The sequence below is a fragment of the Diceros bicornis genome, chromosome X (assembly GCF_020826845.1).
Source record: "Diceros bicornis minor isolate mBicDic1 chromosome X, mDicBic1.mat.cur, whole genome shotgun sequence".
Classification (NCBI taxonomy): Eukaryota; Metazoa; Chordata; class Mammalia; order Perissodactyla; family Rhinocerotidae; genus Diceros; species Diceros bicornis.
This window is the reverse complement of record NC_080781.1, coordinates 26914053-26931395: the sequence shown is the minus strand read 5'-3', so window position 1 is coordinate 26931395 and position 17343 is coordinate 26914053. Positions and strand designations below refer to the sequence as shown.

The 17343-nt window shown below is 38.0% G+C and overlaps 1 protein-coding gene across 3 annotated transcripts in view; it reads left to right on the top strand.

Moving 5' to 3' along the window:
- Positions 1 to 17343, top strand: part of DMD (dystrophin) — a 743617-nt gene that overhangs the window by 373648 nt on the left and 352626 nt on the right. For all 3 annotated transcript variants that reach the window (XM_058535613.1, XM_058535611.1, XM_058535612.1), the window contains exon 11: positions 12748 to 12920. In XM_058535613.1, the coding sequence (XP_058391596.1) occupies positions 12748 to 12920 (173 nt within the window). The remainder of the gene's footprint in view (positions 1 to 12747; positions 12921 to 17343) is intronic.

The following is a 17343-nucleotide window of genomic DNA, read 5'->3' as shown; positions in this document are numbered from 1 at the left end:
TGGCTTCCCAGTCCCTTGTTGACGAGGGTTTTTTTCTGTTAAACTCTAAACTATTTAAGAAATTCAAGCAGAGATTCACAACTATACAGTTCTTCTGCCCCTGTCTGAGAATAGTGGACCAAAAACATTTGTCCATGGCAAAGCACTGTGGACATGACTTGTTTACCACCTCTCTTTTTTAGAGTGACCAGGCTTCTTCATTTATACTCAAGGTCAGTTACAATGATGAAATCCAACTAAAATTTTTCCATTCTTACTCAGGGCACTGTGAGGCAGGTTTCCACTGTTCTGTAACAGATATTACAATGTAGCTCCCATGTAAAAATTCTTATGAGGTAAAACCATCTATATAGACATTCTTTTTCCTGTTCTAGTTCTTTATTAAAACATATAATTTATCTCATGGGCATGGAATGACCTAAGCCTTCCCAAACCTTACTCTCCTGGTGATAGTTTTTCAAATCTACATATTCTCAGATGAAAGAAGCATCGTCTCATGACCAAAGGCCAAGAATGCCCTGGGTCTGCTTCAGGAAGATGGTCCAGGGTCTCTAGGATGTTCTGAACTGAACTGAATGTTTTGGGAAGGATTAGTAGGTATAGGATGGAAGACTCATGAATGGGTTTCTGGCCTCAGCACAGAGGATTCTAGGAATGAAGGAATATCCTAGGTATTTTGCCAGGTACTATTTTACCAGTTTTCTCATTTTTGTCATCTTTCCTTTGGCAGACATGCCAGTGTTCCCTACCTTCATATTAATGTCCACATGCATATCCCTTCTCCTTCCTTTTCCTTATACATTGAAAAAAATGTTACTGTTTTCTCTCCATCACCATCCACCCTATTCCATGAGAGAAGAAACGCTAAATAGGGTGAAGTAACTCCCTAGGCACAAAAAAACCATTACACTTTCCAGAAGAAGTAATTTGCTTTACTTGGTAGTAGACAGAAATTAACTCACCAAAGAACACCAGGGAATCAGATCTAATTATGTCAGCAGGACTTTAGTTAACATCATGATACTCGAACTTTCTTTAACATTCGAACTTTATGGATAGCTAGAATTCATTTTAAAGGTAGTATCTCTAAGCTTTAGGCTAAAGAGTACCCACAAATGAATACAGTTGTGTCCAATGTGTGTTTGTGAATTATTTGGAAATTGTCTTGCTATTTAAAGTGAAAAAAATATAGAAACATCTTTGATTCATTACATCATTAACCTATTCTAAACAATTGCCTCAGTGTGGGATTGTTTTGTGGTTGTGTCGGGATATTATGAGGGTTTTTTAGGGGGATGGAAGATGGAATAAAGTTGTTGTTCTGCACTTACACCATTCATAATTATAACAAACCAGAGGAAATTAACTACATGGCTGTTATGATTTCTAGTGTATTATCAAAAATAATTATGGCACCTCACCATATGTTCTTGTCGTCTTCTTACATATTGCTGTTGGGATAAGATGAGACTTGACATCAACTAATTGCTTATTTCTAATATACAATCTTGAACTACAGTGATTCTCTAGAGGATAAAAAATAGCTCTGTGACAAAGAGATTCAGGAAATAAGAGCTTTTCTAACTTTTAACTCCAGACGTAATATAGGCAAATTGTACAGGTAAATGTAACCAGGTGTGTATTAGTCCATAGGAAGATAGTTGCCTATTTTAAGAATAAGAATGTATTCTGTTCATTTAGAGCCATTCAAAATCATGAAAGGTATTAGTTCTGAGTTGACTAAGGAGGAATAAATAAGTTAACACCTAACTGGAAAATAATTCAGTTGCCTGGCCATTCCTCTCAGAGCATCATAGCAAATTTTTCAAACCAAATATCTTACAAGTGCCTTAATGAGTTAATTATCGTGTTGTATTACATGTAGCCCAAGCCAGAAGTCACTTGCTTTGTATTTGAGTGGTGGGGGAAGATTTGGGGAGCAAGTAAAAAGAGTGTAAATTCAGACAGATCTGTGCTCTAATCCTGCTTCTGCCACATAACAGCTGTGGGATTTAGACAAGTTACTTCATCTCTCCAAATTGTACTTTCCTCAACTGGGGGATAAGAAGGTCTACTTGATAGAATTGATGTAAAGGATTTATAAGGGCTCTAAGTATTAGTTTCTTGCCCTGTTTCATCCCTCTACTCCACCTCCACCCCTCATCGTGGCTCTGCAATAATAAATGTGTTTCAATGTCGGAAAGGCCCATCTGGTCTTTCTCAGATAAGGATAGTTATCTTCAAACAGATGGATTCCTGCACATAAAACATAATACAAAAGCAAAAGTACCTTCAGCACTGTAGACTTTTCATATGTGGTTGTCTCTATGATTTAAATGTGCAATCTACAGTAGAGAGTGTGAAGGCCTTTCAGGATTACCGTTGGCAATGATCTTCTGAAAGATGTCTCATGTAGGAAATGCTCACTCAGTTATGAGCAATGAAGCAGTATAGCAATATCTGAAAAAATATGGCAACAGTATAGGTTTTTATGTGAATTTTAGATATATTCGTAAAAAATAAAACTCAGCCTATCAAAAGGCTTGTTTTATCTTCAAACACCAACATTATGAAGGCATGCCATTCTTTTTTATAACTTAAGTGCTGAGCCAAATGGATACCAACTTTTGTTCCCCACCAGGTCTGTGGCATCTTAACTTTTAAAAAATGCCTGATAGGATATATTTTAGGTAGGAGTCTCCTGTGCCTGTATGCAGTGTTGGTGTCAATGCCCTTACCTTGTCCTTGTCATTTGCTTGGCACCAAGGTGTGAGTATGCATGTGTATATGTGTTTGAAACACAGCATACATAATGTTTGTCTTACTCCTAGGGAAGTGAAAGTTAAAATAACATTTCCAAATTTAAAATGCTTTTGTGAATAGTTATCACTTTGCCGAATTCTACCTTCCAAAGGTAGAGTAAGAGAAGGATGAAATCGAGTCACGCATGCAGCTATTTCTATCATTTATGAGCACTCGATGATGGTAGCATCCCTCCTCCTTACTTCGTCCCTGTTTCTAGAGCCACCATTGGCTCATGAGTGGCTGGGGCTGCCTGTCAGCTAAACTTCCTACCTCCACTCTCTCCCTGCTCACATTTACCCTAAAAACAGCCCCCCAAATAATCATTCTCGAATACCTTTTTGACTACGTCATGCCTGTACACAGGAAGCAACAGTGGAATCTTATCCTGATAGAATCAGATACAATCTCCAGGCTGCATGCGAAGCTCTCAGTGGCCACTCTGTACCCTTTGATCCTCATTTTTGACCCTTTTCAGCCTTACCTCTTAGCTCCTATCTACAGCTCTGGCTCCCATCTCTATGCATTTGCTATTCATTTTCCTGGGAATGGCCTCATGCATTCTCTGCTAGCAAGCTTGGAGTCATGGAGGAAGGTGAAAGGGGGACCAGAGGGACACATTTTAATGAAGGCCCTCAATAGATCGGACACTGGGCTAGGTACTTAGATGCTCTACCCACATCACTTCATCTAATCTTTGCCCAAACCTTATAAGGCAGATATTATTAGCCCTGTTTATGGATGAAAAAAATAGGCTTTGAAATATTTTATAATTTTCCCAAGATCACAAAGCTAATAAGTGGAGGAAGTTAGAATCTAAACAAATCTCATGATGCCAAAGGCTGGGCTCTTCCCACTGTGCCATACTTTATCCCAATCTATGTTAATGACCCCCACACACACACCCTCATCCTCTCCAGACTTGAAGACACGCTCATGCCTTCATGTACTCTTTAGCTACGTGGACTTTTGTAACTCTTCCTCAACTGCTTCAAATCAGATTCCCCACCTAGAGTATAAGCTCTAAACATAAAACAAACATTAAAAAATAACCCCCCAAACCCTCCTTTGATCCCTCACCCCTCTTCAGGGGTCACCCTATTTCTCATTTAAACTTCATAGCCCAACTTTTTAATAGTGCTGTGTTCAGTCAACCTCCTTAAGTCTTCTTACTCTTACTTACATCTATTTCACCTCTCCTCTGAAACTCTTCTTTTCAAGGTGACCAGTGACCTTCCTTGTTGCCAAATCCAATAGACAATGTTCTCTTCTAATGGAACCATCTTCTCAGCAGTATCTGACACAGTTGGCCACTCCCTCCTTTTTGAAACCTTCTCTTCTCTCTTGGCTCCCATGATACCATAATTTCTTCGTTTTCCTCCTACCTCTTTGGCTCTTTCTTTTCCGTCTCCTTTTCCAGGTTGTCTACCCCTACCTAACCTCTGAATGTCAGTGGTCTTCAGGGCTTGGTCCTAGGGCCCTTTTTCTTCTCCCTCTGCTCTTTCTCCCTAAGTGTGTTTACCCATTCCCACGGTTTTAGATAGTATCAATAAACCAAATAATCCCAAATTCAGAAAGCCAGCCCAGAACTCCCCTCTGCGTTTCACACATGTATTTAAAATCTCTACTTGAATGTCTCACAGTCATTTTAAAGCATAACATGTCGAAAACAGAACACAAAACTGACTTTTCCCCCAGTTTTCACCATCTCAGTAAATGACGCTACCATCCATCTGTTGTTCAAGTTAAAAATTTGGAGTTATCCTTGAGAGATCCCTGTCTTTTACTCTCATCATCCAATCCATTGGTATGTGTAAGAAATCCAAATTATATCTCATATCAGTCCACTTCTCTCCTGTAATCACTCTAGTCCACGCCACCATTATCTCTTGCCTAGATGAGAAGCCCTGGCCTCTAACTGGTCTTTCTGTTTCCTCTCCTGCTTTCTTTAATCTCCACATAGCAGTGTAGTGACTTATTTAAAGCCTAAATCAGATCATGTCACTACCCTGCTTTAAAAGCTTCTATTGCTTTCCACTGCACTTGAAATAAAGTTCAAACTTCTTACCATGGGACTTCAAGGCCCCACATTATCTGAAGCCTCTCTTACCTCATCTCCAGCCACCCTTCTTTTTTAGTAAGATATAGCCAAGATCTTTTCTACCACGGAGCTGATGCAAAGGCTCCCCTTTTTACTTGGAGAAATTCTGTGCCCTTGGGTTTTCCTATAACTGGTGTCTTCTCGTCCTTCGAGTCTCAACTGAACCTTCTCACATAGGTGTTTCTTGGCTACCATAAAAAAAAGATCACCCCATTGACACCACATCTACACCATTATTCTCACCATAGCCCCCCATTTGTTACCTTCAGAGCATTTTCTTATTTTATTGAACATTTGTTTATCTGTTTACCATATTTCTCCCCTGTTTGTCCTATTTCTCTCTGTTTATCCTATTATGCTGTGAATGTCAGGAGGACAGAAGTTTGTGTTTTTTTTTTTTTAACCACTGCAGACTTGGGTGCTAATATGTTAAATATCAGTGGAAGGAAGTAAAGAAAGGGGTTGGGGGAGAGGAAGAAAGGAAGGAAGGAAAGAGAGGAAAATGAGGGGGGAAGGAAGGGAAGGAAGGAAGGAAGGAAGGAAGGAAGGAAGGAAGGAAGGAACGAAGGAAGGAAGAAACGAAGGAACGAAGGAACGAAGGAAAGAATGAATCAACTTAAGGGCCAGGACTACATCTTTCTTACATTATATGTGTTCCTATAGCAACTAGTGAAATCTTGGACATACAGTAGGCACTTAATGCATGTTTGTGTGATGAATAAATATGCAGAACACTTTTGCACTGTGACGGAATAAAAAGAAACTAGGAAAAATAAGATGCAGAAGAGAAAAGATACTTCCTATCTTACTTCCAACCCTGTATATCTGAAACGAACTCTTCAATTTTAAAAAGTAATTTTGAGAATAGAATAAACCAGAGGGTCAGACAAGGGGAAAAAGCATCACGCGTTGCTTCCCGGAGTTTGGGATTGCTTAAGGCGGTCTGACAAATGGGATTTTGCTCAGTTTCCTCTGGGATAATCCACCCTAGGCCAGGCATTTTTAAAGATTAGATTTTGAAATAAAGCTTTGCACCTGGGAATGTACTGAGGCAGGAGAGCATATCCCTTCTCTCCAATGTTCTAGTGCTTAAGTGTGAGAATTTTCGAATGAGATATGAAAGTAAAGACAACAAGCCCTGCAGGATAATAGTCTCTGAGGACCTTAATAACAGCCATTTTTAAAGCAAAGCCTATGGTCTCCTAAATCCGTAGCTGCTCGTTTAAGATGCATTGTGATGCGGTGGACCTGAAAACACACTCCTTATCTACCTCGGGCAACCAGGCTCCAAGCCAAATGGCGGTCCTCAAATTAACTCTTGTTTCTCTTGGGATGACAACTTTGCCGCTTTTAAAAGTATTGCAGTGGCCACATATAGAGTCGAAAAAAATAGTCACACCCAACTGTGAATCTGTACCCAACTGCATTTCCTGAGCAAGTTAGAAACCTCTAGTGGTTAGATTAGAGTCCTTATAAGGTCAAGATTGTGAGTCCCATTCCTTTATATGGATGCTTCTCACAAAATCCATTAGGAAGGTTAATTCGGTTTTGTTTCGCTAGTTTTAATTTCCAATCCTTAACAGACTGATACTTTTGTAACATGCAATAAAAATGAATTACTTTTAAAAATTACAAAAACCAGACACACAAAATGGAAGCCCATGCTTTTTATTTTTAGATTGCTATAAACGTTTCTAAAGATTTACTCTCAATTTCTGTTCTCATAATGGAATGTGTGTGTGTGTGTGTTTGTGTGTGTGTGTACTCCAAAACCTCAAGTATTTAGAGCCCATGTTTAACAAGTCATTTTGGATAATCAAGCTAAGGGAGTTTAATTTTGTATGTTTATTTCTGTTTTGTTTAACTTCTTTAAAGCATCCACACATTTCAGGATAACTATGTTGGGTAAATCCATTTAAAGAGTTTTACATATACTGCTTCCTTCTTAAATCAAGTTTACTGAACGTAAATCTGCTTTTTCAAACTAGTTCAGGATCATCATCATTAGCATTAATTATTTTGCTTCCCTTTAAAGCTTGATGATGCCTTCAAGGGCTAATAATAAATGTAGGGCTGTTAGTTTCCACACTGTGTGACCTTGGTCAACTATGCGTGCCTGCGGCTCCTTTTACACCTTTCTGGTTCTCTGTCAGGTGTCATTTCTTGCCACTCTGAGTTTAGCCCTCAAGGATAACTTATCTCCTACTTTGGATCTTCTGTTTCTGACCTTTTAAATTCTTGGAGATCAGATCATCACTTTTTTTCCTTTCAAGCTTATTTGAATTAGGTAAAAATTATCAGTAAAGAGGAACTAATGGCCTTATCATTATTCACATACTAATTGCTTTCGGAAAAGATTATAGACAGTGTGTCTGTAATGAATTTTGTAGGGAGATTTGGTTACATATTTTTATCCATTCTTCATCTTTTTGTTTGTTTTGGTTTTTGCCTACTTCTCAGTTACATTCAAGATATGGAGGTTATCATTTGCCAAGTTCTTTTTTAGAGACAAATAATTCCATATACATAGGAAAGAATATATGTGGATACTCTTATCCATGATGTTTTGGAATAGTATCATAACCGTTTGTTTGGATAATAAAAGAAAAAGTGTATAGCACTAACTAATTCTTGGCACCTCCCTTCTTTATTTTTCTTCTAGTGAAACTTTTGTAACTTTTCATATTCTTCCCCAGTTGTCTTCTTACTCATGAACTCCATGGATCATTCTACTTGCCGAATGAGATAGTGCAAATTTAATATTCAATAATCTTGTCTTTGTCCTTTACTTTTCTTCATAAACTTCTCAGTGGCTTCCTGAAAGAAGGTCTTGATCCTACTTAGTTTAAGGACCTCAATCACATTCCACCTGTTTCTTCTTAACATGCATCATCCATTCCAATCAGGTTGTACAATTCATTGTCCCTGCTCATAAACCTAACTCACTCCCACCTTTCTGCCATTTCCATGCTATTCTTCCCACTTGGAATACCCTCTTCCTTCCACCTCTCTCAGTCCCATCCATCATTCATGGCTCACACCAAGTCCCATGACTTCATGAAGTCTATCTCTATCACTTGATTTCCACATCGATTCTCTTATAAGAGAAACCCTTACATTAGCTATTACTTATTAAAGGCTTGTTGCGTTCTGGTCGCTGTTCAAAGTATTTTACAAAAATTATTCCACATAATATTTAAAACATCCCAGCAGGTAGCTATTATTATTTAATATTTAGTGAAGCCAAAGAGATTAACAAGTTATGCAGCTAATAAGAGAAAGAGAAGGGGGAGGCTCAAATTATGTCTAGTTAACTACACTTTGCCATTAGTTTTCCCTGGAGGCTGAGAAAGGGGACTTACGACAGAAGTAGGCTAGACTCTCAGCAAAGAAGGAAGTGTGAGATTTGAACAAGCTCTCCAGGAAACAAGATACTCCCTACTCCTAAAACCACCACACTGTGAATATATTGCTTGCCTCATATATGAACTTACTTGACATTTACAGCTGAAATTTGCCCCATAATTTTACAGAAATTTAGGCTATGTGTCTTTTGGGGAGGGCTTCATATTCCTTTTCCGTTTGCATCCATTTTCTCAATTATTTTCTGTTCTCTCTTGTATTGGATGTATCTCTGTCCACTGCTTCAGATCTGTTGAACAGTCTCCATTTTAACAAGACCATAAAATTACTCTGAATACAGAAAACATTATTCTGCATTGTCTAATGGCAATTCTAGATTTGCTGAAATTTGGGCAGGAGTATTATTGAAAGGAAAAGTTTTAAAATTAATAGGAAAAAACTCAGAGGTAATATAGCCTAGTGGTTAAGAGCACAGTCCTTGGAGTGCAACTGCCTGGGTTTGAAATCTGGCCACATGGTTTAATTAGCTGTGTGACCTTGGGCATTTTTACTTAACCATTCTGTAATTTCGTCCTCTTGTATATAAAATGAAAATAATAATAATGCCTACCCTAGAGGGTTACTGAGAGGATTAAATGAGCTCATGTATACGCAGTGCTTTGGACAATGTCTGGTGTGCCATAAGTCTCATATATTTTTTTGCTGTTTCTGCTACTGCTATTGTCTCTGTTGTTATATAACAAATACCTTTTTTTTCTGCTCATTCATTCTTGTTCTTCCTGAAGAACACAATCACAAAAAGAAGAGAAACGTTAGAGGGCGTACACTGAACGTAGACTAAGGCTTGAGTGATCTTTTCTAGTTGTCAGAAGTGAAATAAAACTACTTAAAAATATCTGTGAAAATTAATTTTCATCCAGATTGGCTATCCTCTGAGAACTCCTCTTAATTCTCCATACCAACCTCCTGCTTTTCTGTGGCCTCTGATTCTAAGGTTAATCTTAAAATAAATGCTGTCGTGGTTGTTTTATGCAAATGTGAGTGTGTTCCTTCCTACCTGCTCAGTAGATGTCCTCCCACCTGGGACTCATGCTGTCTACTTGCACTGAAAAATCTCCACTACAGCATGCCAACCTCCTAAAGAAAGCCTTGTGTTCCTCACCTCCATTTTAGAGCAACTTACCTGAGACCCGTAGCTTGACAGATTCCCTACCAGCCTGCCATCTCAAAGGAACAAGGCCAAACTACTTTTACGCTGATGCATCAAGTCATTACTTAGTGTAATGTTTACATGGCTCTTGTAGCCAAAGGAATGAGTTACTGATGGGAGAATTTCTGTTCTGGCAGCAGGGATATTTTCTAGTAAGGAGACCTTTTCAGTGCAATTTTTGGTCCCGGCTGCCCAATTGCAAAATGAGAAGTGAAAAGCGTAGTCAGGATTCCATTTTTCATTCAGAACAAATCAATCCATGTGGATAAATTTTTTATTAAAATCAGTAATGCTGTCTTTCCGTGTGCTTTCTCCTCAACAGTTGTTTTTTTCCCCCTTGTTAGTAGTAGTGTTGTTCAGCTTCAATAACTACTCTCTGTTACAGCCAATGCTTAGAGTTAATGGCGTGTGGAGAAAGCCCAAGATCTTCTAGAGTCAAAAGAACGGGATCCATTGCCCAGTTCTAACACTTACTAGATATGTGACTTTAGGCAAGTCAGTTAAACATCTCTGAGCCTCACTGCTCTCACCTGTAAAACAAAATATTATGTACTTCACAGGGCCAGGAGAAAGAATAATTAAAGCAATACATTTGTAAGTGCTTTGTAAACTGTAAAGCCCTTTAATCTCCATGTGTCATTTGTTGCTCTAAACCACAACCAGGACCTAGACAAGTAGTACTGAGATGAGTTACCTTCCTGCCGATTCTAAGACTACTTCAGCCACTTCTGATTTTCCAAGGGGAGAAGTTTTAATCCCAGTATCTATGAGGTTTGGCAGGGAATTCTCATTAATATTAGTTGGTAATATGGATGAATTCAATAAAAAGTGCCCACTAGATTTTAGGAGAAGTAAAGACGTAACTGTCTCTTGCATTCCTCTTATATTTCCCACGGTGCTAAGACTACAAATAATCACTCCTCAATAAATACTGGTTTATTGATTTTATATTCATTTCTTTCTTGATGATACAACAAAAATGTTTATATACAGTGTAATGTAAATAGCAAAGATGAAAATTAGCGAATTCATGAATCAACATCCTATTTATGCTTCGGGACACCTCTCATTTATTCAACAAGGTGTTGATGACTTCATGATATACATAATCTTAAGGAACTATTGATTGAGCCTGGGTCTCTACTGTAAATGTAGCATATAAAAATTCAAGTGTACTGTAATTTGTATGCATGTTAATATAGAAACTGATTGTATTAGTCAAAATATCTTACTTGCTTGAACAACTAAAGGTTTGGTTTTAATCCCCTAAGTATGTACTCTGAGGTGAAGTTTTAAGTCGCATACAAATCAAATACAATAAGAAGAAAAGTAAAGTAAAAGAGAGACGTGAGGGAATTATCTGGATAACTTTGATCTGTTTGGTTTTTAGTCCTGAATTATTTAGATAAATTAACCTCATTTTTCTCTTTTGCTGAAAGAGTGGCAAATTCAGCAGTGTATGTCTTTCCGTGTAGATGCACAAACATAAAATGGATGCATATTTGGTCAAACTCCATTCGTCAAGAAGCCCAATACTAGTTTTCCACCACATAGTCTGGTTTCAAAATCATGCTATTTCCTTCCAGAACAAGCCAGTTTGCGATGGGATAGAGATAGATGCTACTTGATCTGTTTTAGTATTTTCATTCTTTCGATTTTGGATGCAATTCTACCCATATTCCCCCTCCTGTCTTCCAGTCAAAGAGAACGGGACAGAATTCTCTTTAAAGTCCATCAGTGATACTTTGGCTGCCAAAAATTGTGACAGGATACATTCATTGTCCATCTACCTTACTTCTGAAACATTCAAAATTTTGCATCTAAGAGGCTGTGACTGAAAACACAGGCCAGTTCTTTAGAATTTCTAACATGTTATTGCTGCCACTCTTCCTCCTAACTTTAGGAGAATAATTTAATTCAATTTTAGAAAGAGAGAGAAAAAAAAACTTTTATGGTTGCACAGATCAATCCAATTGTTCGGAGCTTCAGAATGAATTTTTAAACTTGTTGAACAGAAGCATACAAATCTCGAAAAGCAAGTCAGATAATGTACAAAGCCTCCATTCATTGTGTAGGCAGGAAGGAATGCTGGTACCCGGCAGCTCTCTAAGGAATGTTCCTTTGGCTTTGACTGTTCTGCTGGGAACAAGGAGGGAAACACATATATAAAATGAATTTATAATGTCTCTGGCTTATAATGGCAAAATGATAAGAAAAGTTGGCTGTTTAATATAAACTGTCAGTTGCATATTCCAGGCCTCCTCTCTTTGAGGTTCCTCCCACATTCACAGGGCTGGCTACCGTTTAGTGAGGAGTACAAAGTGGCTGTTTATTATTATTGACTGGTGAGGCCTGTGCTCCGAAATTCATTCTGTCAACAGAATGTAAGCAAAGTTGGCATTTTAAAGCAAGGCTCTTTCAGTTGCTGGGTTTTCTCAGGATTGCTATGCAACAGGATCAGTGCTGTAGTCCCCGGTTCAAGCTGAAAATGTTACACAGGAAGACATACCATGTAAAGGTCAGATTCTTCTACTATGATGATTTTCTTGCTCTGTGTATGTACAAATGAGGTTGAATGCATAACCTCTTATCATAACTCTTATCAAGGTCCTAGGGACTTTCCACTTGTCAAGCCTAAAAATACGATGGTATTTTAAATGGGAAATCTTACTAATAAATGTATGATGCTGTAATAAGTGTATGATGCTGTAATACCAAGGTGAACTTAATGTGTATTGTCAAGAAGATGTTCTCCCGTGATAGAATCCCATTAATGTGCTGGTGCTATGGACCAAGTACAGCGTTGTTTCTTAGTCTCTCCGTGCTTTTGTGGTCAGAGTCAACTCTACAGATTACTATGTGCATGGAAAATATGACTTAACCCATAGTGTAATGGAATGATTGGCACCGGGGTGCACTTTATCATGGAATTTTATTTCATATCACTTCTATAAAACAATATATTTTGTCCATGGACTAGAAGATATGACTTATGAAATTTTTAAAGTTATAAATATATTATGTTCCAATTCATAATGTCAAGAAATAAATTTATTGTACCTAATAAGATACCCATTTTCAATCTACATAATAACCTGAAGAGATAATACACCAAGAAAAGTGAGCTGGAGGTGCATCTTCTTGTTATTGGCCTAATTGAAATGTCTTTTGAACTAATAGTTTATTTTTTACAGCTCTCCAAATTCACAATCATAGCTGGTCTCTTTTGTTTGGTAATTTTGCACATATTCTTCTTCCTGCTGCCCTGTAGGACCTCCAAGGAGAAATTGAAGCTCATACAGACATCTATCACAACCTGGATGAAAATGGCCAAAAAATCCTGAGATCCCTGGAAGGTTCTGAAGATGCGGTCCTGTTACAGAGACGTTTGGATAACATGAACTTCAAGTGGAGTGAGCTGCGGAAAAAGTCTCTCAACATTAGGTAGGAAAACGATCAGGGGCAAAAAAACTGGAAATGAGTTAAAATGGCAAAATTCCCCTCATTTTCCTAGCACAAGTAGCTAATATCTCATATGTTTATGTAAATCATCCAATTTCAGAATGATTCATTTTATTTTGAATAAATGAATCCTTCATTTGCTTGGTATGAAGATGATACTTGAGGGTTCAGATTAGGTTAAAATGGTGATGTTTTATAACCACGAGAGACATGTATATTAAGACCTTAGAGTGAATTTAAATGAGGAACACAGCTATCCTAATTTCACAGAATTCTCTCTTGGCATATCACAGGGTTATGCAAAAAGTGATCAAATTAACGTATGTTTATCATGGAATTCTTTCTTTGACATGACTCTAAATGCATAACAGAGGACATTCTTTAAATGCCATAACACATTATAATTAACAGTGGAGAGGAGACCTCTCCATAGCTCCTGCAGCTAAGGAGAGATTAGAGGAACTTTCTGTCTTTTGCTTCTTCTGAGATTTTGTCACCACATCCTCTGTAGACTAAGCCTTTAGTTGTTCTCTACTCCCCTATTTTATACATTGCCCCTTTCTGTGTATCAGCTTTCTCTTGAGAAGTTAATGGATGCGTCTCAGCATTTTTGTAAGGAGGGCGGAGTGAAGCTCTTGCTGTACCCATTTTGCAGTAGTTCGGTGATAAAGAGCAGAGATAGTAAGCAAAATGCCCCGTGTCACCTAAATGACATAAGAAGTACAGGGAGTGGAAGTCAGGCTTCCTGTGTTCTAATCAGTTGCTTTTCCTAATTCACTTGTCTTTATAAAAATATCTTATGCTTTCTTCTGTGTCTAGAGGAGGGACAGTAGTGGAGGGAGGTAGAAGAGGGTGAATGGACTTCGTAATAGTTATGAGGGAATGCATTAAACATTGGAAGTAGTTACTACCTCTAGGTCATAAGATTACACAATATTCTTCTTTATAGTTCTTCTAAATTGTTCACACTTTTGACATATAGCATATTTACTTCTGTAATGAGGAAAAAATGTAACTGAAATTTATTAATTCAAAAGCACTCTTGTAAAAATCTACACTTAATATGAAATAATAATAACGATAGCAACTAACACGTGGTGCATCACATACCGCGCAGTGTCATGGGCACTTTATGTGTCTTGACCCATTTGATGCTCCCAGCAGTCCGAAGAGATAGATTCTATTATTCTTCTGTCTTTGCATTTGAAGAAAGTGAGGTACGGAGAGGCTAAATAACTTTCCCAATGTCGCTTAGTAAGTGGCAGATCCAAGATCTGAACACAGGGAGTCTGGCTCCAGAGTCTGAGCTTTTAACCATCATATTATACCGTAGAGTATAAAGGAAGAAGAAGAAGGTAAGACTCACCTAACTTTTACACATAAATACATAATAAGTGAAAGGATGAAATAGAGAAGCAGATTTCTAGAAGTGGGAAAGGACTTATTTCTATTTATAAGGTTTTTCCCCCCAAGTTTGCACCCCAGCTTCCAAGACTCTCATTTTTATCTCCCTATTTGGTCCATGAATTCTGTATCGATGTGTTGATGATGAGTTGGGGGCAACAATGGGCAATGGCATTTTCACAGATAGACAGGCTCCATTCGCTTTCTATAGCTTAAACTCTGAGAGAGGTCAGTACATGTAATGACGAAGGCCGCTTTCATAGCATCTGTCATTAAAAAGGAATGAAACATGTGAGATGGAAAAGATACTGGTAGATAAAGTAAAGAAAATAAAGTTACCCTTTTTTGCAGGAAAGAAAAAGAATTGTGCTATAACTGTTCTGAACATCACTCAGTGCCTTTTCTCTCCTTCATGTGAACTTGATGAAATAAAAGGAGAATTGAAAGCAGCAAACAGCATGTCAGCCAAAATATGGGCTCTTCATTCTCAGCAATTTCCCATATGCCAACTATTGCAGTTTAATTCTTGCTGTCGTTAATCAAGTAGAAAACAGTTACCTTAGCTTACCTAAGGTGCTGCACTTCTAGAATTTAAATATCCAGATCCATGGTTTTGGCTTTAAAATAGGCCTCTCTAATAACACAGGATGTGTTATAAACACTCACTTATAAAAAGCAAAGAAATAATTCTTCACCTCAAAGCGATTCAGTTTATTTCCTGGCACTTGGTTGAAATAAGGGTATCAGTCAATTCATACTGAATGGCAGAGTTCAGTTGAGAGAAGTACAGTAGAGTAGTAATTTGAGATGGTTATGAAATAGGATAGATAAACACTGAAAGAGTTAGATACAGAACCATTAATGACACTTACAAGCCTGCATTGTGCATCTAGTCAGTTCCTCCATTGGCATTATTTTATAGTGAAAAGTCACCACAATTAAAAAATAGTTCTAAAGATACCTGGGAAAACAGCCCTGTGTTTGCCTAAGCTATAACATATTACACTAAAAAATTACAGTTGGTTCATTGTTTTTTAAGGGATTCTGAAGCCATTTTTATATTTCAAAATATAAAAACATTAGTACTTAATTTCACAGGTGTCCATTTTTAATGAAAAAAAAAAACTTGTTTGAACCCAAATGATTTTGAAGTTTCCCTTTGCATTCCATTGGCTCGTAAGAGGTATCCTTGTGCTTTCAGATCCAACTCTATATTATATCCTTTTCCCTCCATTCATTTTCCTTCCGACCTATGTCTTTTTTCTTCCTGTGATTGTGGTTCTTATTCAAGTCTTCATCATGTCATTCCATATTGATAGATTTGTCTCTGTTCCTTTATGTATTGAGACCATCCATTACACATTTAAAAAAAATATTCTTCCTTGAACACTGTTTCTATCACATTATTCCTTTGGTCTAGACTTTCAATCTTGTTGGTGCCCATATTTTTACTCATTCATTCATTTATTAGTTCATTCAACAAATATTTACTGTTTACTATGTACTAGGCACTCTTCTAGGCACTGAGTGAAAAAAACAGATAAAGGGTAATTATTGCTCTCATAAAGCTTACATTTGGTCCCTAGAATCCGGTGGACCCTCAACTCTCTACCAACTATGCCTAATAAGACCCTGCGAATGCCTTCCGTTTTCTGTTCTTCCTCTGCCTCCCAGTTCCTTCCTTACCTAGCGGCAATCTACTTACTCCCCAACAAGGATTCTCTGAGCCAAGTAGATTCTGTTTTCTAACCCCATTCCTGCTCTCCAGCAATTTTCTCACTCTCCCATATGAGTATGTACATTTGCTCGTCCTCACACTTGAAATACCATCACTCCTCTCATCCTCCAAATTTTGACTCAAATCCCATAATGAATGTTTTCCTCCCTGACTGTTCCTTCACCAGGTCTTCCTTATACTATTCTCACTTACACTTGATGGCAAGTTCCTTTAAGTATTCATGAGTTGTTTCATAGGGCTATGCTTGCTGCCTTCAGCTAAATTAGATGAATACAAAAACTCCAAGCTCTGAGTGAGTCAGTAAGGTAGAGTCGAGTCCTGGACCAGCAATTGGGCAACCTAGTTTCTCTTCTGGCTCTGTTACTATCTAGACTTGAATTTTCTCCCTCACTGAAGTGAGGAGGTTTGACCAGAAACAGGGTTGGTCTCTTCAAGTTCCTTTACGATTCTACAACTCTATTATTTTAAATTCTGCAATCACTCTTTATGAACCTAGGCAAATTATTGAACTTTTCTACCTTAGTTTTCTTACATTTAAATAGACTGGTTAAGTTCCAAGGATATGGTGTAAGAAAAAGGAAATAAGATGTCTTTGAGAGAAAAGACTACGTTAATTGAAATCCTATAGTGCTGTTTCATAATTTAGTTCAAGGAAAGTATATGCCATCCGTTCCACAGGCATTATCACATCGCATTGTCGGGGGAAGAGGGAGAATCTCCCTCTGCCCTTTCCCTTAAGGTTCTTATGGCTGGCCAAATAATTAACAAGACAGGTTAGCAGGAGAAAATAATACCAAGTTTAATAACATGTATACGTGGGAGAAAGCAGGGATGCTGCGTTTCTCAACACAATAGCAGAAATTCTCGTCTTAAATACCATGTTCAGCCAATGACAAAGGAGGATGTTGGGGGTGGGGGGAGTCAGTTACAGGAGATTACCACTAAAGCACAGTAAACAAGAGTAAGGTTATTATGCAGATTTAAGGCCTCACCTTCCACATTGATAAGTTTCTAGAAATGAGGTCATCCCCCCCTCTTCCCAATACAGAGAGGGAGATACCTTTACAAATGGAGATTTCCCTTATAAATGTAAATGATTGTCTGGCAACTCCTCGCAGGGCCATCCAGAGAATGTGGCCAGAGAGACACAACCTCTGATAAGAGGGGCTTGTTGGTGCCTTTCCTATTGTAACCTCCATCCTACATTATCTTTACAGCCATCATGATAGATCTGTTCCAGGAAGGAGTCACCATGTCAAATTC